Source organism: Engystomops pustulosus, chromosome 1, assembly GCF_040894005.1.
Source record: "Engystomops pustulosus chromosome 1, aEngPut4.maternal, whole genome shotgun sequence".
NCBI lineage: Eukaryota > Metazoa > Chordata > Amphibia > Anura > Leptodactylidae > Engystomops > Engystomops pustulosus.
In genome coordinates this window covers 177,425,715-177,449,634 of record NC_092411.1, presented here as the reverse complement: position 1 = coordinate 177,449,634, position 23,920 = coordinate 177,425,715, and the positions used below count along the sequence as shown (strand labels likewise).

At 41.5% G+C, this 23,920-nt stretch overlaps 2 protein-coding genes across 7 annotated transcripts in view; one reads left to right on the top strand and one right to left on the bottom strand.

The window, feature by feature from the left end:
- Nucleotides 1–15,425, bottom strand: part of APTX (aprataxin) — a 21,136-nt gene extending 5,711 nt beyond the window's left edge. The window contains exons 1-4 of one of the 6 annotated variants that reach the window (XM_072113963.1): nucleotides 15,281–15,425; nucleotides 11,914–12,050; nucleotides 5,458–5,504; nucleotides 1,282–1,569 (exon numbers count right to left, since the gene is read on the bottom strand). In XM_072113963.1, the coding sequence (XP_071970064.1) occupies nucleotides 1,282–1,569; nucleotides 5,458–5,504; nucleotides 11,914–12,043 (465 nt within the window). In that variant the 5' untranslated portion in view covers nucleotides 12,044–12,050; nucleotides 15,281–15,425. Of the gene's footprint in view, nucleotides 1–1,281; nucleotides 1,570–5,457; nucleotides 5,505–11,913; nucleotides 12,081–15,123 lie in introns of all 6 variants that reach the window. The other 5 variants (XM_072113960.1, XM_072113959.1, XM_072113958.1 and 2 more) reach the window with 5 other exon arrangements.
- On the top strand, nucleotides 15,326–23,920 carry DNAJA1 (DnaJ heat shock protein family (Hsp40) member A1). Its single transcript, XM_072113957.1, has 9 exons — nucleotides 15,326–15,485; nucleotides 18,124–18,283; nucleotides 19,008–19,188; nucleotides 19,274–19,378; nucleotides 19,540–19,767; nucleotides 20,550–20,664; nucleotides 22,605–22,720; nucleotides 22,799–22,899; nucleotides 23,053–23,920. Exons 2-9 carry the CDS (start codon nucleotides 18,152–18,154, stop codon nucleotides 23,272–23,274), a joined length of 1,200 nt encoding a protein of 399 aa, XP_071970058.1. The 5' UTR covers nucleotides 15,326–15,485; nucleotides 18,124–18,151; the 3' UTR covers nucleotides 23,275–23,920.

Here is a 23,920-nt window from a genome sequence, read left to right as displayed (position 1 = left end):
AGCAAGTACCTTTAAAAGGGTAGGGACACACCCCCAAGAGGAAACGACGACGAAACGTTCATTGGGGTGCTGTGGTGGTGGTCAATTAGTGTTCTTCAAACTTTTGTCACCATGCAACGCCCGGGTGGGTAATATGACTATCTATACTTAAAAGTGTATATTCTGGTTTTGTTTACTTGAGTATCTGATAGTGGATGCATATGTATTTGATAAGACCGCTACCACACCTTTTGTCTTTGTGGATTCTTTTCTGTTTTAATCTTTTCAATCTTTTTGATTGCCATATTATGTATAAATAAAGATTGGAATAATTGTTTTGCTATACTGGAGTTATAGTGTATTGGTATCTATATTGTGGTTGGTATTAGGATTGTACACGTTGGAAGGTGGGTATTCCTATTGGTATTCAAAGGGTTGTCTGGGCCTTCCAAAAAAACACGATCTAACTGTCCTGGTTGGCTGTAAAAACAAAAAAGGAAAAGAAAGAGTTATTCTTCCCTTCTCTGGAGCTCCAGTTGTCCTGTGCTGCCACCAGTGAGTTTGGTGCTGCTGTTTGTTTACAGAGGCAGGAACGCCCATCCGTCCACAGCCGCATGCCGGATACAGCATTGCATCTAATCCTGCATCAGGCGAGCGGGAGTAGTCAGAGAGGAGAGCCTGCCTCTGTAAACAAACATAGGCACAGTAGTAATGGGCGGCAGCATGGGACATTGGTAGCACTGCAGAAGGTAAGGATAAGCCCAGGCAACCCCTTTAAGTTGAACATTCTGGTTTGCAACTTAAACTAGTTGGAAACCTTCTTATATTTGTTATCCATGGTATACTTCCTTCCAAAATAAACTTGTAAAAGTATGCCAATGACCCTTAGAGGCTACACTAGCTTCCCTGTGATTTGGCTTTACAGATTTGTTACACCGTCTTGCGCTCCCCCCTGCTCCCTTCAGCACTTATGTAGTGAGCATGAAGGGAGCCTGTAAATGACTGGTTTAAAAAGTGTATGGCTGTGGTTTTGTGCTACTTGATTCATGCATCTAAAGCACAGGGCAATCATGTGCTTTAACCCGTGTAAACAGTGGCATAACTTGAAGCTGATGTCAAAGCCCTGTCAAAACCCAACCTCTAATAGTTTTAAACAGGGCAGCTTTGTAGTGTTTTATTGCCACAATTTACCTTTTTCATTAAAAAAAAAAAAAAAGCCAGAAAGGTGAGTAGTACAAATTATTTTAATCAAAACTTGGGCAATGTTCTTTATTTTAACACTTCTCTAGCATGTTAACATACCTCAGAAGTATGATGTGGCTTCTCTTTACTTTGGTTGTTCAGTCCATCATCACCTTCAAATTTTGGGCATTTCAAGGAATCATCTTGTGGGCTCTCAAGGCACCTTTTGCTTACACTTTTCATGGTCTCTGGGGCATCTTTTGCTTTGGAGCTTCCCGCTCCTCTAACAAACTCGATAGTGTAAGGATACAATTTATTTACAATATATAACACATGACCAGGCTTTAGCTGGACTTCTTGACCTTTACCAATGTCCACGGAGTCAACACTACTTGGGTTTGTTCCTATCTAAATAAAAGAAGGTATAATTCAAAAGTACAGTATTAACACGGCTTCGATGTCACTATGTTTTCATGCTAGATAAAGAAGGTCTTTCAAGCAAAACCTCTACAATGTTGATCCAGATGAAAGCAAAACCCACATAAGGATGATGCCAATAAGCGAATAGTGCATTATGGCAGAATAAATCCCTGGATCAAATTCCAACATCAAAAAATCTAGGTCCCATAACAATAATATATCTCTTTCTTTTTTAACAGAGAAGAAAGTTCAAGCAGCATAGCGGTTATTAGAGAATAATTAGCCAAAAAGAGCTAGTTGTGTGCAAAGCCGTACTGGGTCCCGGCCAGAAGAGGGACCCTCCAATAAACAAATGTTGAAAAGGCAGCACAAAAAGTGAGTGAAAAAACAGTGGTTTAATCCATAAAAGACGACGTTTCGGCTCGTAAGCCTTTCTCAAGTGAGGTTACAAGAGTAAGTGAACATATATATACTCTATCTGTGCAGTACAATAATTAATGCAAGATTCTCAATAAAGTGCATGATCGACAAAGTGCAGTGCTTCCTTCTAGTACATTCGAAAAATACATGATTACAGCATGTTGTGAAAGCATATAAATACATAAATAGATGTTATAAAAGTGAAAAACTATGCAAAGACCTTTTAACAAGGTAATTAATATGTGTAAAGTGCAGGTGCTACTTAAAAACATTACCGGGGCATGGGTAGGCATACTTCCAACACGGTTTGTAAACAAAGGTACTGCGCATGCTCGCACTATCCGGCCAAGGGTGTCAGTCAGTCACGCAAGCGCACAACTCTAGCCGGAAGCCTAAGCTTCCATCTTGGGTGTGGGAGACCAACCACCCAGTGTAGACATGCTGTGGGTTGACACATCCACCCTTCGGCCAGGCTGGTTTTCCTACTATATTATATACTTACCTGATACACGCTATACCTGCTGGTTGCCCTCAATTAAAATGGTGCACACTATCGTATTCCAGCATATGCGCATGTCTACACTGGGTGGTTGGTCTCCCACACCCAAGATGGAAGCTTAGGCTTCCGGCTAGAGTTGTGCGCTTGCGTGACTGACACCCTTGGCCGGATAGTGCGAGCATGCGCAGTACCTTTGTTTACAAACCGTGTTGAAAGTATGCCTACCCATGCCCCGGTAATGTTTTTAAGTAGCACCTGCACTTTACACATATTAATTACCTTGTTGAAAGGTCTTTGCATAGTTTTTCACTTTTATAACATCTATTTATGTATTTATATGCTTTCACAACATGCTGTAATCATGTATTTTTCGAATGTACTAGAAGGAAGCACTGCACTTTGTCGATCATGCACTTTATTGAGAATCTTGCATTAATTATTGTACTGCACAGATAGAGTATATATATGTTCACTTACTCTTGTAACCTCACTTGAGAAAGGCTTACGAGCCGAAACGTCGTCTTTTATGGATTAAACCACCGTTTTTTCACTCACTTTTCGTGCTGCCTTTTCATCATTTGTTTCTTTTTTAACAGGTATCACGGTTTTTCTTTCAAAATTGTTCAGTGTCTAGACCATTACAACATCATGATCATTCAGCACAGTGCGGATTGAGTGCGTTCATCTCCACTCTTTGCTCGTCTAGCAGTCAGGTGCTGCAACGAAGAAGGTCCGGCCGTGTCCACTCCATCTGCACTGTGCAGAAGAAAATGCTGACTGCGCACTTTTCGCTTACTGAAGTCAGAGAGTACAGAAATAGGAGGGAGGTTTTTTTTGAGATGCAGTGTGAAAAGCGTTTTCTGAAGAGGGTGGAAACCTGATCCTTGCTTAACACACATGCTGACGTTTTCTTTTTAACAATAAATGGTAGAAATTTTATAAAAACTGTTAGTGGATATGATGTTTAGTGTCTGTGGGGACATAGGAAATTCAAAGATGAGAGGTTCCCTTTAAAACAAACACACACAAATCCTAGACATATTGGGGATGCCAACATCCATGAGTATCTGCACTATAAAGGTATTCTAGAATTTCACTACCAACACAAAGAAAAGAGAATAAAAACAAGAATCAAAAGTCAAACAAAAGTCTATAGACAACTTTAAGCTTATTCCGAACACAAAATAAAAGTCACACCGCTTTATTTATAGAAAAATAGAAAAATTATGGCTATAAAAATATAGCCATGTACAGACAGATCTTCAGAGTTACATGCACAAATGTGTGCTGTTCTGAGAGCCTGGATCCACGGAAATGCCAAAATACTGAAATATATTAGACTTGCAGAATTTTGCATCAGTGAACAAACTCCCTAAGCTTAGTTGGTAGTAAATGTAGTAAAGTTTTTAAAAAGTAAAAGCTTAGTTGGTAGTAAATGTAGTAAAGTTTTTAAAAAGTTAAAAAAAAAAATAAATAAAAAACCTAAAAGTTCAAATCACCCCCTAGAACAGAAATAAATTGAAGTACCATATTTTTCGGACTATAAGGTGCACCATCAATAAATGCCTGCTAAAACGTCTAGGTTCATATATAAGGCACACCTGATTATAAGGATGAATGACCAGCAATTGGCAGACCTGTGCATAGTTCAAGGCAGCTGTTGTCTATAAGTAAGGTGCATATATAAGGCGCACTGGATTATGAGGCGCACCTGATTATAAGGATGAATGACCAGCAGGTGGCAGACCCGTGCACAGTTCAAGGCAGCTGTTGTCTGGAAGTATGGTTCATATGTAAGGGTGAAGACACACATGGCGTTTTTGGGCCGTTTTTACTAAGTGCGTTTTCAGATCGTTAAAAAACGCATCCGTTTTTGAAAACGCATGGTTTTTTGAAAACGCATGTGTTTTTTGAAAACGCATGCGTTTTTGTCCGTTTTCCGAAATTGCGCAATGAAAAACGGACAAAAACGCACGCGTTTTTAATAAACGGATGCGTTTTTAACGATCTGAAAACGCACTTAGTAAAAACGGCCCAAAAACGCCATGTGTGTCTTCACCCTAAGGCGCACCTTTGATTTCTGAGAAAATTAAATTGATTTTTTGTGCGCCTTATATGCCGAAAAATACGGTATGATATTAAACATGCTAACTATAGGCGTGTCCCAAAATATTAAAATGAAACTTGCAATAATGAAAATCATAGCTCATTCAACTAAAATGATACCTTATACAGTGCTGTACATCTAAGTGTACAAAAATATTGGCCTCAAAATATGGTGATTCTGCAAATTGTTTTTTGAAAAAAGGTCATAATGTCTTTTAAAAGTTAAAAAAAAAAAAAAAAAATTGTCATCTTTGTAATTATACTGACTTTTACTCGCCCCCATTACATTTTTACTTTCTACAGACAAGTGGTGCTGCCAAGTAAGAAAGCTATATGGTGAACCAAAACAGAGGCAGTGGAATCGACAATGTATGCTTACAAAAAATTCAGCATAATTTATGACACGGCTAGTAAATTTATAAGTAGTGTTAAACCAAAATACAGTGCAGCTTTATACCGGTCTATCATTTAGGTTTGCACTAAAACTTGCACAGAATTAGTAAATCTGCCCCATACTTTCTGCACTTTCCATTTAGGATTTTGTCTGTACTTGGCTCCATACAGATTTCTCTTTTTAAGCAAAGAAGGTTGCTTGTAACCCGCTTTGTAAAGGCCAAAAAAAAGAATTTTATTTTTTAAAAAAATAACTATCCTGCATTACAAAAATGACACTTACTGTAACTAGTTAAATACAAAGATTTGATTACATTTCACTAGCACGAAGATCTCTTGTTCTTGGGAGAACAAAAATAGCACATGGTCCACATACTAGATACAAATGTTTATCTATAAAATCCAAAAGACTCGTAGGGATTTTCTTTAATAGCATTTTATTTTCTAGAAAACCTTACCTGTTTGACCTTTACATAACCTTTGTTGCAATCGGACATCAACTGTACTGCAAAAACAGAAAACAAAAGGTGGAATTCATGGCTGTGCACAAATGCTAAATAGTCCAGTATAAAAAGCTAAAAGCTTTGCACTGTGTTGGCCAGTGGTTAAATAGAAAACTGCCATAAAAGCACTGGTAAATCTCCCCCTTGATCCATCTTGCATTACTTATTACCGTATATACTCGAGTATAGGCTGAGGCCCCTAATTTTACCACAAAAACCTGGGAAAACCTATTGACTCGAGTATAAGCTGAGGGTGGGAAATGCATTGGTCACAGACTCCCCCAGTATATAGCCTGCTGGACCCTGCCCCATAGTATATAGCCAGCACCTGCCCCCAGTATATAGCCTGCCAGCCCCCTGCCCAAGTATATAGCCAGCATGGGGAAAGCCGGAAAGGTGAGTTTTGATATATTTTTTTTACTCGTATATAAGCAGAGTTTGGGTTTTCAGCACATTTTTTTGTGCTGAAAAACTAGGCTTATACTCTTGTATATATGGTAACTACTTCAAGACAAACATGTTTTAGCGCTGTACGACAGAGCAATTTTTTGCATTTGTCCACTGTTGTATGCCAGGGGCTTTTTTTCCCCCACAAATATAACCAAATGAGGGCTTATTTTTTGCAGAATAAGGCTACGTGTACATAAATGGAGCTTGTGGAAACAGACTCCCATAGACTTGACAACTTTGTACAGAAAAATGCAATATATTCAGTATATGGCAATGGGTTATATAGCGTTACTCTATATAAAAATTACATATATTAAAGTAAAATTTTTAACTATTTCTTGGTGGGAATAGGGAAAAAAAAAACTATTTCATTTGCATCTTTTTGTACTGTTCACATGCGGTTGAAAGGGAACCAGTCATTTGCTCCAATAACACCAGCATTTATGTTAAAAATAGTCCATTTATCTATGGCCTCTGGAGCTACGTGGCCCTGAAGCAGACCTTGGTTGTGTGTGTATGTGTTTAGCTCACTTTTTGTAGAATACATAAAAAAGGATTATCTGCATCTCTGTAATCATATGCAAAAAGTATTTATACGCCTTGAACATTTCCACATTTTTATCCACCCACACAGGTTTCTACATTGGCCACTAATGGGCCTTGGGCTAGGCTCCATCGTCACTTTTTTTAAGCCGTTTTATAAGAACATCATAACAGAAAAAAACACTTGCAGTACATGTAGTTATAGTGTGTACACCCATACATTTTAGTGACAATGTAAAAATATTCTTCCTGCAAGTGCTTACAGAGTCTCTACCGCTTGCAGCTAGTACAATACTTGCTTTTCAAAAGCCAATGCACAATATATGTCTTACAATACAAAAGGTTTGTACCATTACAACACAATGCAACATAATTACAATGCAAAGCAAATCAAAACTCGTGAAATGAAACTTTGATTCTGCAGGTGCTATTTAATGTAGATTTATATGTAGCCGAGTGTCTAGCTCCCTACTGCTTCCACTCCAGTTTTCTCGCGTTGAAGCAGTGAAATATTCGCAAATTCTTGCGCAGTGCACCTCCACGCCATGTAGAAGGGGGGCATCTGGAGCGGACATTTTGTGAAAGGGGAGCTTCTCCTGTAGGCATTTCTCTAAAGGGGGCATCTGCTGTGGACTTGATGCTGGACATTTTGTTAGACTAGCGGCTGCATTTCCTACCCTAGAGCTAATTTTCCAGTATTTACAGTATGAGGGGTTGATCAGCTGCAGAGCACAGAGGCCAGGGCAGCATTCACATCTCCTACACTGACTGGGAGATCTGGTCTGGATGGTAGTCTGGGTGGAGGGTTTCATGCAGTTAGGGAATGTGATTGGCTTTCCTAGATAGGTGGGTTATAAGAGCGTGATTGAAGTTCATTATTAAATTACTTTTATGAAAAGTATAAGGATATAGAGTAGCACTTAAAGGGAACCTGTCAGCACATTTGCACATATACAGAGCTCTATTAACTGACTGACACCCTTCTTTTAGCTAAAAATTGTTTCGCTTACATTCACATAAATCACCTTTGATCTTACATTACCTGGCATCAGATTGGGGGGGGGGGTGTCCTTCTCAGCCAGCCCCTCCCATCTAATCCACCCCATGCCTTATGTCTCCTTACTGGTCACAGTTCACATCATGTGACCAGAGTGGCATCTCAAGTACTAGCCTCTTAATAGCCTCACACCATACGCCCCAGATCAGTCCAAGTTTCATTGTGTATACATCACTACCTCCTACAGAATTTCATTATTTTGTCCTTTCCATGTTTGTAATGTTGGCAAGTTTGGATCATACCACTGTAGTGCTATACAGTTTCTTGCTATGAAAAATGTCTCTTGTAGAAAAATGCGAGGGTCCATTCCTCCTCCGACAAGAGCCCGGGGAGGCATACCTCGGGTACACACGGAACAGTCAGCGAGTCTAACGAAGAAATCTTTTCCACACTTTCAAAACTGTGCTATTGGAGTATATTCCCATATCATATGTGCATAAAATCAGCTTCCAGGGAGCCACATCTAGGACAAGCAGTGGTACGTACTTTACCCATTTACTATATGTGAGTGACATATGCCTGTGTCTCAGGTCCCAGGCACACCCGTGGGTGGTGTCAATTTGTGCAACTTTTGATGACGTTTTCAATGCTACCATTTTTAGGACTGGATGACCTTTTAATCACTTTTTATAGAATTTTATATGTTTATCAAAATGGCAAAAAAGTGCCATTTTTGACTTTGGGCGCTATTTTCGGTTATGGGGTTAAACGCAGTGAGAAATTGCTATTATATTTTGATAGATCGGGATTTTCAGATGCTGTGATACCTAACCGGTTTATGATTTCTACTGTTTATTTATATGACTTCTAGGGAAAGGGGGGGTGATTTGAATTTTTAGGTTTTTTATTTTTACTATTTTTTAGACACCCTAGAGCAGTGATGGCGAACCTTTTAGAGCCTGAGTGCCCAAACTTCAACCAAAAGCCACTTATTTATTGCAAAATGCCAGCACAGCAATTTAAGCAGAAATTTATTTCTCCTTGTTCTTTGACAACTTTCACTCGTTCAGCCTCCTAAAGACACCAACACAGTTGAAAGGAGGAGGGCAAATTCGACTACCATTGTAGGAAGATTCTGTAGGAAGATTCTTTGAGTCCTGTCTGGTGAACTTCATGCTGGGGTGATGGCCTGGGTGCCCACAGAGAGGGCTCCAAGTGCCGCCTCTGGCACCAGTGCCATGGGTTCGCCACCACTGCCCTAGAGTACTTTATCCCTAGGTTGTCTGATCGATCCTACCATATATTGCCATACTACAGATAACACCAGTGATCGGTACTAGCACAGATCGCGGGTGTTACCTGTAATTCTTTGCTGCAATATGCAGCAAAGACTTACTGGCTATGGAGAGGGCTCAGCCCGTGAGCTCTCTCCATGCACAGACACTTGACGCGCCGTAATAGTAAGGGGTTAAGACGTGTGGTAGAAAATGTTATGCCCTTTGCATGATCAGGTGTGTGTATAAAACTGAAATTAAGCCTGGTGGACCTTGAGTTTTATAGATTATAATCAATATTTAGATATTAGTGACAATTGTGGGGGAAATTGTCTAGAGCAGTGGTGGCAAACCTATGGCACGGGTGCCAGAGGTGGCACTCGGAGCCCTTTCTGTGGGCACCCAGCACAGAATTTACCAGATAGGACTCAAGTTTTCCTCCTGCAGTCCAAGACAACTGAGGATGCGCCACACTCAGTGCTATTTTAGAGTGACACCTACTTGGCTGCCAGGACTACAGGAGAAGCGAGAAGGCGTGGACAGAGATGGATCGTTGGAGCTCCTGCTTTGGGTCCCCTGATTCTTCCTCTTCAGGGGACCCTGGAGGGAAGCTACAATCCAAATTTCTCCATCTTTCTATTGTATTGGTGTCCTCAAGACACCAATATGATTGAAACTTGTGCTACAGCAGAGATCAATAGGTTACTGCTTAAATTGTCATGTTGGCACTTTGCGACATAAAAGTGGGTTTTGGTTGTTGTTTGGGCACTCAGTATCTAAAAGGTTCGCCATCACTGGTCTAGAGTGTGCCCGCTTCCAGCCCTCCATCCCTTCCAGGGTTTCTAAATGTGGCAATGTTGAGTTCCTCCAATAGGATATTTTGGTCTCAGGTGTGGTGCAGAATATATAAGCCTTTTGGTAAGTTTATCATCCTCACCAGATTTATGCGGCCAGCTATCGAAAGGGGCTGTGATTTCCATGCATTGTATTTTGTTCTGGGCATGTTAACAAGGGATCCGTAAGGTGTTGTAAGGATTGTTGGTGAATTTTAGCAACCATTATTCCCAAGTGCTTAAACTGGCTAACCACTGCAGCCCAGACAAAGTGTCTGGTCCCCTCCAGGGGGAGGCATCTAAAGGCATGTAGAATGATCTGGACTATTTTATCTGTAGGCCCAGAACATGTTAATAATTTCCATAGCTCTAGGTAGTGTAGAAGCCAGGTTAAAAAGGAAGAACCATATCATCGGCATATTAGCAGACTATCCTCTCTGCCCCCTACAGCTATCCCTTCATACTTTGGGTCACCTCTGAATTTAATAGCTAGAGACTATCGCAAGTGCAAATAGAATAGGGGATAATGGGCATCCTTTGCGAGTCCCGCAAGGTGAAATTCGGAGGCAAGTATGCTATTAAATAGCAGACTACTGCTCGGGGACTTGCATAGGATGGACATCCATTTAAGGGAATTAGGGACGAAATTAAAACTGAAATTGAATGCTTTTGTACTGTCTAGAAAGGCTAGTGCCCAATTCTCTCCGCATCTTTATCCCAGCTGTATTATTACTTGTACCCAAATAATGTTGTCTGTAGAGGAGCCTCTGGACATAAAGCCTGATGGATGGATAAGAGATAAAATGACCATACTCAGTCTAGTCGCCAGAAACCAGGTGTCACAGGTGCCCCTCTGTGTCAGCTGCAGCCACACTTGCCTCTCACGCTTCAACGTCTGCGCCTCCTAGGGCGTGCGCACTTGCCGGCTCTTTAGGATTTAAAGGGCCGGTGTGCCGATAATTGGCACTGGCCAGCCTCTGACCTGTTAAATAGCCGGCATCTTCCTGTGATCCCTGCCGGATCGTCGTGCCCTGTGCCTTAGAGAAAGTATGTCTCCGTCTCCCTGTCCCCGGCCTCCCTCCCTTTGTGACCCTGATTCCGTTCCCGACTACGCTCCTCTGCTGCAGCCCTGACCTTCTGCTTTGTTCCTGACTTTGATCCTGTGCCGCCTGTCCTGACCTCCAGCCAGTCCACGACTGCGTCTCAGCCTTACGAATAGGTACCACGCCTTGGCCACCACCGCAAGCAAAGTCGTAAGCAAAATCTGCCCTACTAAGGATCAATGGTGCTCCTTCCCTTCTGAGCTTTTTCCAAACAGCAAGTTGAGTCTGCGTGTCCGATATCTCATGAGAAACCACACAACAAATTCTGAGATGCAGCATTTTCTCCTATTATTCTGTGTTTGTAAATTCTACTGCTAAATGTATAAATCATTGACAAAATTGGAAAGTTCCAAGTAGCCACTCCATTTGGTTTTAATTTCCATAAAATACAATAAGTTTCCTTGCTGAGGATAAAGTTTTTAAAATGGGGTGATTTGCGGGGGTTGCTATTAAAAGGACTACCTAAAGTCGTAATAAAGCAAAAGAACGCAAAACATTGATATGGTAAATGTTAGTAACTAATTTATGTGGAACAGTTTGAATGTTGAAAATGGCAAAGTTTTCACCAAATACCCTGTCTGTCTGCACCACAAATAAACCGTGAGCCAAAATATTCAGTCTGTGCACCACAAAATTCAATGTTGTAATGCAGCAGACTAGACAAAGGTGCAAAGTACCAATAATCAGTCTTATACTGCATCAGATAAATCATCCAGCATCAGACAGAGGGATAAAGCTGTCTAGTTCTACTCTGCACCGGTCTAAACACTAATCAAATGCAATTTTAACTATGCGTTAATATTAACATTTTGTTAATACAGTGTTAACATTGTGTAAACAAATTTTAACTGAAGTGTTAACAGGAATGTAATTAGCCAACTATCCTCAGCTGTTGTAGTGCGTTTCAAAGCGTAACAAACGCCACATGTGAACACGGCCTCAGGGGTTGGCTTAGTTACCCAGGAATGGATTACAGTGGGCACCTGGTTTTCAGTAATGAATGCAAAGCTCTGACAGGGATCATGTCATGAAGGCGTAACACAGGCAGCAGTTCACATACAGGGGGTTAAAAAGTTAAAATTGCTGCCTTTCAATACTGAAATATGCTGTTAAATTTTGTATTAGGAAATGTGTTAGTGTAAAAACACGAGGAAATAAGCAACCACAAACATGCTAAGCACAATTTTATTTTCCCAAAGTATAAGAATTACCTTGTTGACGGGAACATTTCTTGTCCACTATTTGTGTCTCTGGTCCTCGGCCAATAAATATGGGCTCAGCATGAGGTAATCTGATTCTGCGGGACACATTTTCTTTACTCACCAACCAGCAGTCAAACATGGTAGTGCTTGGAAAAGTTTAGAGAATATTGAATAACCTGAAAATTATTGCAAAGACATACATAATCCATTATTAATTTCCTGCTTGGAATATTCCTGACAGGGAATACGATAATCACAGACATCCCTAGGTTTTGTTCAAGTCCTAATGCCCATGTTCTAATTGCTTTTGAAAGATTTTTGCAGGGCAGGCTAATTCACACAAGGGGCTTCAAGATTTACTAAATTCTGCAGAAAGTCCAGTCAAGTATACATATACAAATGGTTGGCTCTGGGCTAGCCCATAAAACTGGCTATATAGCAGATAATTCAGTAAGGGCATCAAAATATTCCATATGTATAACTTGAAATGCAGCATAAGTCGCTGCTTTTAAAAATGCTGTTTAAATGGCCTTTAACACCCTTGATTCATAGTTTTCTCCAACCACAGGTATATATAGAATATCAGATGACAATATCCTATTTATCATACAGACCAAAATAAGATGAACACTTTTATTCTGCAAAGCTGCAATACAATTCTTCAACATATGATGCGGTTTGGGCGATAGCTCAGGGCCCAAGCCTTCTAGGGGGCTACGGCCACCCAAACCGTCCTTCAAATTTTATACCGATAAGAACATTCACCCATGAAATCCATATACAACTGATAATGCTCTCAAAACATATGTACACAAGAGCCATTTCAGGACCTTTGAAGGCACCTCCAAAGGTCCTGAAAGCATAGAGAAAGCAGACAGAAGGAATGCAATCTCCAAGAAGGAGGATACCAACAGTGCCCCCCCCCCCCCCAAATGCAGATGGTATAGCACTAATCTGCCCTTGTGATGCAGTACTAAGGAATCATAGGAAAAGTATCTAAAAAAAGAGAAATATAAGAAGATAGTATATTACCATAACAGAGCGGAGGATACACTGCAGGAACATGAGTGTCTCTCACACTGCTCCAGTATCATGTATATTTGCAATCAAGTAGTAGGTGCATATATGACAGATGTGTTAGTTGGAGTGTTTAAATTCCACAGCATTAAAAAGGCAACGCTGTGTATACCTCTGTCCATTTATAGGTCACTATTTATAGGGGTTGTCCGAGTTTAAAAAAAATATATATATATATGTGGCCGGGAGCGGGCTGCCTAAAATAATAAAGCTGTACTTACCTTCCGGTGCCCTCCGGTATCCAGCGCTGCTGTCGCTCCGGTCCGGGCGCCATGTAAACCAACATGGCCGCCGGAGCAGCGCTGCATTCAGCTTCCGGACGGCCGTGGCCGGGTACGCCTATCCGTCCCTATACACAGCATTATGTATGGGGGCCGGAAGGTTGTCGGGTCCGGCCGGAAGCTGAATGCAGCGCTGCTCCGGCGGCCATGTTTGTTTACATGGCGCCCGGAAAGGACCGGCAGCAGCGCTGGATACAGGAGGGCACCGGAAGGTAAGTACAGCTTTATTGTTTTAGGCAGCCCGCTCCCGGCCACATATATTTTTTTTTTGAAAACTCGGACAACCCCTTTAATGGTGTTAGCCAATTATAAAAATTTTAACAAGCGTATGTATAAATCCCAAATAGGGATACTTTCTTGATAAAGTTTCGCATTTGCTGCAGAACATGAGACAGGCAGCAGGAATTCCTGCCAACTCGCTGCATCATTCAACTAGTGACAATGGGACCCCTGTGCTCATGTAGATAGTTATCCACTATCCTGTGGATAGGCGATAACAATAAAATTTGGTACAACCCCTTAAAAAGGACATTTACCATGAGTTCTACTGATGGTAGATGTGTCCTAATAAGAACATCGTTCCTCAGGCCTTCTTTTATCATAATTCTATATACTGCGATCACAGCCATATATAGTAATGAAAGTTATGCTAATTAGTCTAGGGCATTCCGGCTACTTCACCGGAGCGCCTTTTATTTTAATGTATTCACTCCCCTGTACGTTTTAAGCCCTGCCTGTCCAGAGTGCATAGAGCAGATGACAGGCGGGACTTGCATAGAAACCGTTGGAGTGATTAGAAGACGGAGGATTATCGTTCCTTCTTAGCAAGACAAGTATACCATCAGTAAAACAAATGGTAAATGTGCTTTAGGCCTCATGCACATGACCGTATGGACTTTTCTGTTCTGTATATACTGCTGTATTCTGGCAGTAAATACGGGGCATACTGCAACAGTATGTCAATGTTTTGCACTGTATTCATATAAAATACAGTGGCTGACAGATTGCACCTCTCACGGGTTCTGGATACTGCATGTATATACGGCAGCATAAGGTGTACAGCTTTATGTAGCATGTATTTAGCCTGTATTTGGTACGTTCCTATTGACTTCTATGGGTCGTACGGAACGGAAATACGGTGGAAAATAGGACATGCCCTATATTTTTATACAGCTCTCGTACGGTATGATGGACAATACGGCTATGTACATGGATGGGCGTATTGCCCATTGGAATGCATGGGGTCATATTCCGACCGTTTATACGGCCAGAATGCATGGGGCCTTAAGAGCAGGGAGACTGAAACTTGCTGCTGCAGGCTGTTGTAATGGTCAGGTCCTGCCTTACCCATTACGCATCACATGAAACACGAGGGGCCCCACACAGCGCTGAGATAAAGTTTCTCTGATTACTGAGGTTGGCAGTAGCCTGCTATAGCCTGAAACTAAGGCACATGGCAGTGGAGTGCAGGAGGGGGCAAGTATACATACTTTATTATTTTTATATATCACCCCCACTCCAGGCCATGTATACAATTATTTTTATAAATCCCAGACAACCCAATTAACATGACCTAACCAATCCTTGTGATCCATATACTATACTATTCATCAGCGCTCCTGCTGCCCCAAGAGAAACTCCATCCTCGGTCTCTGGTAAGCCAGATGCATGGGAAAGGTGGGCTGCATTTTGGAAGAAAGAACCAAGATGGCAGAAAACCAAAGTGGCAAAGAAAGCCTCCTTTGCTCTGCCATAAATACGGCAGGGAGATAGGACTAGCTCAGTATTTCACCGAGAATATATGTAAACAAGCATAGGAATGTCTATATCCAACCCTAACCCGCCATATTTATCCATATACCTCAGTAATACAATACGCAAGGCTGGGATCACACCTAGGACCGTAAAGCACGTGGAGGCCGTGATACTATAGCTCCCACCAGGTTTTCTCATTCAGAGTCACGTGCCATCCCCTGCCTGCTGTTCTATCCCCGGGTACTTTGATGAATAGCACGTACAGGCGTTGCGTTCCAAACGCCAAGGAGCGCTACGAAGAATCTGGAGGGCGGGATCAAACGTCGAGAGCCGGTTCCGGATTACAGACGTCACCACTCCATCACTCCGCCCCCTCTCTCACATAGGTTCCCGGATGCGGCTCTTTCGCTCGATCTTTCCAGAAGCTACTGGGGAAGAAGCAAGGTCGGAGGAAGCGTAGACCAGCTGGTGAGTGCGGCTGCCGCTCCCGGTACACACTATTTGCTGCGGATCTCAGACATGAATAGGTCGCTGCGTGTGACGGACATTTTAGTGGTACTCCGCCGCTGTGTGGTGGAGTTCCCTGTCACACAGGAAGGGTTGTCTATAATGGCAGCTCATCACTAGACTCTGTTATGAGGAGTAAGCACCGCACAGCCGATAACGGTGCCCAGCGCCGCGCAGCGCCTCTCCAGGGGGGTCGCTGGAGCCCGTTCTTTCCCGGGTGGGGGAGGGGATCGGGTCTTTTACCATCCAGGATTACCGCCCCTCTAGTGTACCTCATCACCGCCCTCCAGGCAGGGGGTCAAGGCTGTAGACCCGGCACTGGGCTTGTATCCCCCGGTTACAGTTATTGGGTGTGTTAGAGGGATCATCTTACGACCATCCATGTGAGTGGCCATAAATGTAACACGCTTCCATGTGTGCGGCCTGAGACATAGTGCTCATTGCTTGTGTAATGAGACAATGGCCACTTTGGTTGTTGGGCTTGTGACTCATTACCATCTCTATTGTCTATTTGTCCACACAGTCTCCATGTCCTACCTTTATAGGAAGCTGTCTGTTTGGGATCACAAAAACCATCAGCATGACGATACCGCTAAGGGTTTAGGGCCCCAAGTCTATTGCTACCCCTTTGCCTGCTGCCATTTTGAGGGAAGGATGTGTAAAGTTGGGGGTTGCTTTACTTGGCATCTGAGGGGTGAAGCCAGGTGTACTGTGCTGCCCTTCACCAGGTGTTGGGGGCTAATACAGACTTGATATTCTCTCTATACCAGCAGCACAAGTGACATCAGAATTTAGGGACCTTTACTTCAGCTGCAGACTTTTTAGTGGTTCATGTCTCTATGCTTTGAAGCAGCCAAGTCCATAGTAACGTGAAATGCGCGCCCATCAGAGCGCCATGTGTGAAGGCATCCTCATAGCATTTGTGGTCTGAGATTTTATTTTTTTTTTAAATGGTGTGTTGTGAATAATTGCTTGTAGTAGCAGCTTTTAGATCTGTGCGAGTCTAAGGCCATATCCATGCAAACTTATGCCCAGGGGGTATAGGTCTGCCGCGATGGAGAGGAGGAGTGCTGACCCCTCTCCATAGTGATACACAGCGCCGTAACACGGGGAAAGATAGGACATGTCCGCAAGCTTGCAGCCGTACATACGTCTCCCTGGCGGTCGTGTCCATTGGCTTTCTACAGTGAGTTTTACCTTTCTGCACTGTGGCTATAGTATTGTCTAAGCAACAGATTACCTATAAATACATAGTGCTCTTAAATATCATTGTCAGGCAGGAAGGGTTCAGATCTGTATAAACACAGGGAATGTAGCTCTGAGTACATTCAGACAATTTTGTGCTGGGGAGGTGGAGGGATGAGTGCTGCTCACCCCTCTCATCTCCATAGAGCAAACCTGGCGCCATGACATGTCCTATGTTTCTCAGTGACCTGGTATCAATGGGACCAATATCCAGCTACAATTGGTGCCCATTATATGTGTCTGAATGAGCCCTAGGCTATATTTTGGCTGCCATAGACACACACTATACAGGCTGAGATGTGCATCTTCCTGATCAACAAAGAAATGGAAGCGGTTACTAGGGCTGTTGCCAGTGACAGTTTGTTCCAGCAGACTCGCTCTGGATTTACTGGGACAAACTTAAAAACATCACACTTATGAACTGAAATGTTCTGAGTTTTCCTGGGTTGTGCACCTCTTTAAGATCCCTTTGATAATGACTTGCCATAGCTCCATTTGGCTCAGTAAGTCAAAATGGAAGTCAGGAGTGTTCCCTGACAGGAGCTGCAGAAGGGGAAGAAGGCAGATTATGCTGCGATGGGATAACGAGAAAGGAAAAACCACTTTGCTCCCTTCCACTGCATGCTGTGGGATTAGTCAATCTCAGATTTACTTTAATGTAGATGAACAATAATTGGACATGGCTATTTTTGTATTTGTTTATAGATACTGGCTGCCCTTAGCAACTGGCAACAGAGCTTCCCCACTGTTGTCAAACTGGTCACCAACTGAGTGTGAGTTCTGATTGTGCCTGTTGCCCTTTGTTGGAACCATTTTTAAGTATTTTGGGGTTTTTAATGGCCAAAGTTTTGATGTTGCCCGTCGTAACAGTTTACCCTGGGCAACACGGTTGATTGTGGTTCATATCAACGGTGCCTCCATATTAATGTTCAGCCACAGAGCTCTGTTTATGCTCCTCTACTTCCAACAGTGAATAATGTGTACACTGGAGATTACAATTTCCCAAACTTCAGTAATTGCAAATATACCCTAACATGAGTAAAACCGCATTATTTTAGGCCTGCTTCACGTTTGCAATGCATTTGGAAATGAAAATGAAACGCATGCCAAGTAGCATTTGTGTACCCCTTAATCCTTCAAATGTTTATCAATGGAATTCGCATCATTTCTGAAATGTCAAAGCAATCATACATGGTTCTGTCATTTTGATCTATGGTGAATATTCATGTTGCTGTGCCTCTTGTGGTAACACTGGGTGTATTCTCCATCTTCATTGCTTAGCACACCATTATCTTGGCATTACTACAACACACTGATGGCAGCAGCTGTAACAGACCTGGTTTTCTTTTTGCAGTTGAGAAAGTGAAGATATCTGAATAAAAATGGTGGTTGAAACCGGGTACTATGATGTTCTTGGGGTTAAACCTAATGCTACCCCAGAAGAGCTCAAAAAGGCTTACCGAAAACTTGCACTAAAATACCATCCTGACAAGAATCCCAATGAAGGAGAAAAGGTTGGTGTATTCATCATGTTTTGTAACTGGATTGACCATGACTTTTCTTGTGTTATGTGCAACTTAAGGTGGGTATTGAGAATTTTTTCCAATCTTTTGAGCTTGCATTATCTTTAGAAGCCACAAGGACTATCATGAAGGTCCAAGAACAGTGACGGAAAGCTTCCATAGCATTTCCAACTGATGGGACAGATTTTAAGCAAACTGCATGTTTAGCACCATAAAAAAAATATTTCAATAAGATGGGGGAGCAACTTCTGGGACCCACCTTATCTCCAGAACAGGACCACCTTCTTGTAGCATCAGCGCAGCATGTGCCTCTTTTTCATTTGATTCTGTGGCCAAATACATTCCCTAAAAAGACTAGAAAGTGTCACATAGGGAAATAAGGACCCCATAACAAGTGCGGCTGAAAATCGGATAGATGGTACATGTAATCCCCTAAATGCCGTTGTGTGCACCCACATGGATCAGGAAAACATATTCTGGTGCCCAGTCATGTGCTCTTTCTGTGTGAATCCCATAGACTTTGAATGAAGCGTCAGCACTAATGCATGTCCTTTACTTTATTCATACTGTAAACAGGATAAGTTGTTGTGGGGCTGTTTTTTTATTTTCTGTCTGGTAATGTTAATTCCAATCTTAATAGGGATAAAATAGTATAACAACTAATTGTTTGCCAGTGTTTCAAGATTAACATGGTGTTTGTCAATGCATTTTCCAGTTTAAACAGATTTCCCAAGCCTATGAGGTACTTTCTGATTCAAAGAAGCGAGACTTGTATGACAAGGGTGGTGAACAGGCCATCAAGGAAGGAGGAATGGGTGGTGGAGGATTTGGGTCTCCTATGGACATATTTGATATGTTCTTTGGTGGAGGTGGCAGAATGCAAAGGGAACGAAGAGGTAAAACTCATAATTGCATAAAACCATTTCTCAGACCCAGATTTTATCAAGGTGGTTATGTTAACAGACTGTTTACGGTTTGCAGGTAAAAATGTAGTACACCAGCTCTCTGTATCACTGGAAGATCTATATAATGGGGCAACACGCAAATTGGCATTACAGAAGAACACCATCTGTGACAAATGTGAAGGTATGTATAGTAGACTTGAGAATATGTTCCCCTGTGGTTTGCAAAGGCTTAAAGTGGCAATTAATATGACTTCACTGTCACAAAAAGATGCACACATTTGAATGGGTTGTATTCTATTGCCCACAGCCCAGATTTTGATGTATCTGCAAATATAATTTCAGGTCGTGGTGGTAGAAAAGGAGCTGTGGAGTGCTGTGTGAACTGCAGGGGTTCTGGGATGCAAATTAGGATTCATCAAATAGGACCAGGAATGGTCCAGCAGATCCAGTCTGTATGTCCAGAATGTCAAGGCCAAGGGGAGAGAATCAATCCTAAAGACCGCTGTAAGAATTGCAATGGCAGAAAGATTGTCAGAGAAAAGAAGATCCTTGAAGTTCACATCGACAAAGGTTTGTGGATACAGGCTGGCAAATCTGTGGATTTTTTTTTTTTTTTTTTCTTTTTCCTCAGTAGTTAGAAGTTTTTATTTTATACAATATAGGAGGGGATACTCAAAATAATGTAAATGTTAGGTGATGGGTAGATATAATGAATATGCAGCCTGTTGCTGCAATCTTTAGAGAAATAGTGCTACACCTGTCGATACTCTTCCAAAAAACTGCAAACACAAAGGTTTGTTCCTGTATTTAGGGAAAAATTAAGCCATGTTTGTTTATTCTATACAACCCTTTTAACCCCTTAACGATGGGTGTGGGTGCATGGAGAGAGCTTATGGGCTGAGCCCTCTCCATACCCGGGAAATCCTTGCTGCATATTGCCAGTAACTCCCGCGATCGTTGCTAGCTTTGCCGGTGGCTTCAAAAAGATGATGGCACCCCCATTTTGAGGAATGACGCCGTAGGGGAGCGGCGGTCGGTCGCCATTTCAGCTTCAGGTCTTCCGAAGATGCACATTGTCATGAATGAGTTTGAAAATCCCCATAATCTGCCATACTGTAGTATGGCAGTATATGGTGGGTTCAATATCATCACTTATTTACAGATTTTTGAAGGTGGGGAGAGTAAAATGAAAAAAAAAGGGGCCAGGTCGTTAAGGGGTTAATAATGTTTAGTGGAAAATGCTTGGAACAATACCACTACAGGGAAAATCTTTACTTAAAATGAAAGGTTCAGCATGTGGGATGGGGGAGAATCTGTGAGAGATATTTTACTTTGTGCATTATTCTAAACAGGAATGAAGGATGGTCAGAAGATCACATTCTCTGGGGAAGGTGACCAGGAGCCAGGCCTTGAACCAGGAGATATCATTATTGTATTGGACGTGAAGGATCATGCTACATTTACTAGGTATGTACAAATGTCTATGCAAGAAGGTGTCAAAATATTAGATATAATGTAAAAATAATAAAAATGAATATGCATAAGATATTTTAAATATAGTAATATAGTAAAGCAACTATTCCAATAATACTAGAATTACCATTTGTAAATGAGTTATCCACTCATAATACTCTATAATACTAACAATCAGTTTGTATCAGGGCTGTGGGCTATAACCAGCTGTGCACCTGTGACAACTTTCACATGTCTGTCCAATAGAAGTAAACCACAAGCTTTCATAGTATGACAGCAAGCGGAGATCTAGAATTGATACAGAAAGTATAATGGATAATTGTATAATTTTTGCATCATACAAACAATAGCAGTAATTTGCTGAAATGGGAATACCCCTTTAATGTCTAGTCTGTTGTATTAGACAAGCAGCTCTGTATATATTTGAGTCCCTTTTTCATATTGTGTATATATATCTCACTAGTGTTTGCTGGACAAACAATGCACAATCCTCCCCTCCATTCTGTTGATCGCAATAGTATATACTGTACTTTACCAGAGGATATACTGTGTGGATCACGAACATTGTTTCACTTGGCAGCAGGTTTGTGTCACACACTCCGCTGGGCATCCCAAGCTTGGCACTACACATGCGCCTGATGTGTCATCACCTGGTTTGATGTCAGCTGGATGTAAAGTTCAGATGACCTTCTAAGTGGCTGGAGACTGTTCCTGGCTGCTTCAGCAGAGTGGCTGGAGATTATACCTTTACATACAACATTTAGGCCTCTTTCACTCTTGGGTTGCATATCACGTTAAAATGCAATGCGTCACAGTGATGTCTTTGCTAGGGGCCATTGGTGCTTTTCACACTTTTTTTTTTTTTTTTTCTTCATGCGCAGACAACATGTGTCTGTCTAATATTTTCTGTGCACTGAGGCACATGCATCTCCATAGGTGTGTGTGTGTGTGTGTGTGTGTGTCAAACCACTAAATTTCAATTTAAGGCTCGTTAGTGCATCAGTCTTTGATCATGAGTGCAGAAACCCCATGCCACTGCTGCAATTAAGCCACGGTCATGTAAATCTGATACCGCTCCATTCTAATAATGGAGCGCTGCTGGAATTAATACAGCAAAGCATTAAGGTAACTAGCATTTCCTGCAAGTATTTGAACAGGGGTCTTTGTGCTGGGTACAGTGGGTTTAAGTAGATGAGATGCAACAGGGTTGCCACATATAGATTTTTTTTTTTTTTTTTTTTTGCTTGGTAACTTGTTTTTTCTTGAAGTTGTATTATCAAAAAGCGTTGCCCCGAACCCTAAATAGCTGTAAAGTTAAAAAATCGTAGCCTTCTATGTGACTCTTCTGAGTTGAGTCCAATGAGGCCTTGCATATTCGGTGGTTACTGCATTACCCTGTCGCCTTCTTCCTGATGGACATGTCTCACGAGGGCAGTCTGCTTTGTGGAACATTGAGCACATTTTCAAGCATGCTAATGGCTCCATTGAGGGCCTGAAATGTTGCACCTTAACTTTGGGTGAATAAATGCCTTTTCTTCACCAGGAATGCTGCCTCCCTGCATGTTTTATGGAGACCTTTACTTACCAAGTCTTGTTGGCTGAGACTTGCACCCTAATTTGGGTCATAACGCTTACATCACTGTGCTACTCCAACTTTTTTTTTTTTATTATTATTATTGCACCCTGGTCACAGGACATAGGGAGGTGTAGATGTGATGCATTACTTGCCACAATAAATTTGAATTATAGTGGCGCTAAAAAGCATTACTAAAAGTAACATTTTAATCTGGTTCACTGGTTTTATTCTGTCAGACCTTTTGTGATTTGAGTTGGGATTGTACTCTCCCAACAATTCTCCCCCCATATCCTCCTCTGAATTTAGGAATAATTGTGTGACAATTCCTTCAAATTTGTTGTTTTTACATATTTTGCAGGAGGGGAGAAGATCTTCTGATGCACATGGAGATAGAACTTGTGGAGGCTTTATGTGGCTTTCAAAAACCCATCGTGACTTTGGATTCAAGAACTATTATTATAACTTCTCATCCTGGTAAGGAGTTTCTTCAATCTGGCTTAGTTGGGAAGCTCTAAAACTTAATGTAAAGTAACACATTCTTTTGGCTTTCAGGTCAGATTGTCAAACATGGAGATATTAAATGTGTGTTAAATGAAGGTATGCCCCTCTATCGTCGGCCATATGAAAAGGGACGTCTTATTGTTGAATTTCAGGTGAGGTGTGTTTTTTTTTTTTTTTTTTTTTTTTGTGTTCTGATTTTGGGGTTATTGTTCAAGGAACCAAATACTGGTTTATAATTACTTGGGGGCCTGTTATTGCAATTGGCATGGTGGGCACTGGTTTTACAATTTCTACTTTTCATTTAGGTAAACTTTCCTTCCAGTGGCTTCATTTCAGCTGACAAGCTTCCTTTGTTAGAAAAACTTCTGCCTTCAAGGAAGGTCTTTGAAGAGAATGAAGATATGGAGCAAGTTGAGCTCATGGAATTTGATCCATCTCAGCAGAGGCGTGCACATTACAATGGAGAAGCATATCATGATGATGATGAGGACCACCCAAGAGGTGGAGTTCAGTGCCAGACCTCTTAGGGTCTAAACAATGTAAATTTAGCTATTTAGATAAACTAATGGCGAAGATGAAAATGCAGTGCATTTTTTGGTTTGAGAGCCACTTGGTGCTGGCATTTACTTCTGTCCTGAAGATGCATAAAAATTGTTGAGCAATGGATTTTATGCTTCATCAGTACTGAAACTCAATCAAATTGTGTACGTACATGGAGAGCAACTCTATCACAGTGCATATTCTATGTGTTTTAATATGAACCCCTGTTTCAATTGAATATGAATTTGCAGTAAATGTTGAACTCTGTACCTAAAGACCACATTGTTTCCAGCAGTTTCTCTAGTGATGTGTAAATGTCTTGTGAGTTCATGTAAGCGGCATGTTAACTTCTCAAGCACTCTTCAGAAAAGATTATAGATGCCTACAGTCACTGGTTTCTTGACAATAATCCTAAGGATTTTGCTGATCAAGTCTGGGTCATTAGATTTTCAGTTTGTACTTGTGAATTCAACCTTTTTACATGGTCTTAATTTATAACCTTTTTTTCTTTTGGATAATCTGCATTACTGATAACTTGTTTAGTTGTGCAGGATTATTTACATGCTTCAGATGGTTGACACATGCTTATAGTGTCAAAATGACATCCTATTAAATTCTAATAATGAAATGGAA

Bases quoted from the DNA above. Each gene is read 5' to 3' on its own strand.
- DNAJA1 (XM_072113957.1), top strand. From the start codon at position 18,152: ATGGTGGTTGAAACCGGGTACTATGATGTTCTTGGGGTTAAACCTAAT. The intron at 19,189-19,273 runs GTAAAACTCATA...TACGGTTTGCAG, and splicing joins AATGCAAAGGGAACGAAGAG to GTAAAAATGTAGTACACCAG. The intron at 22,721-22,798 runs GTAAGGAGTTTC...TTTGGCTTTCAG, and splicing joins TATTATAACTTCTCATCCTG to GTCAGATTGTCAAACATGGA.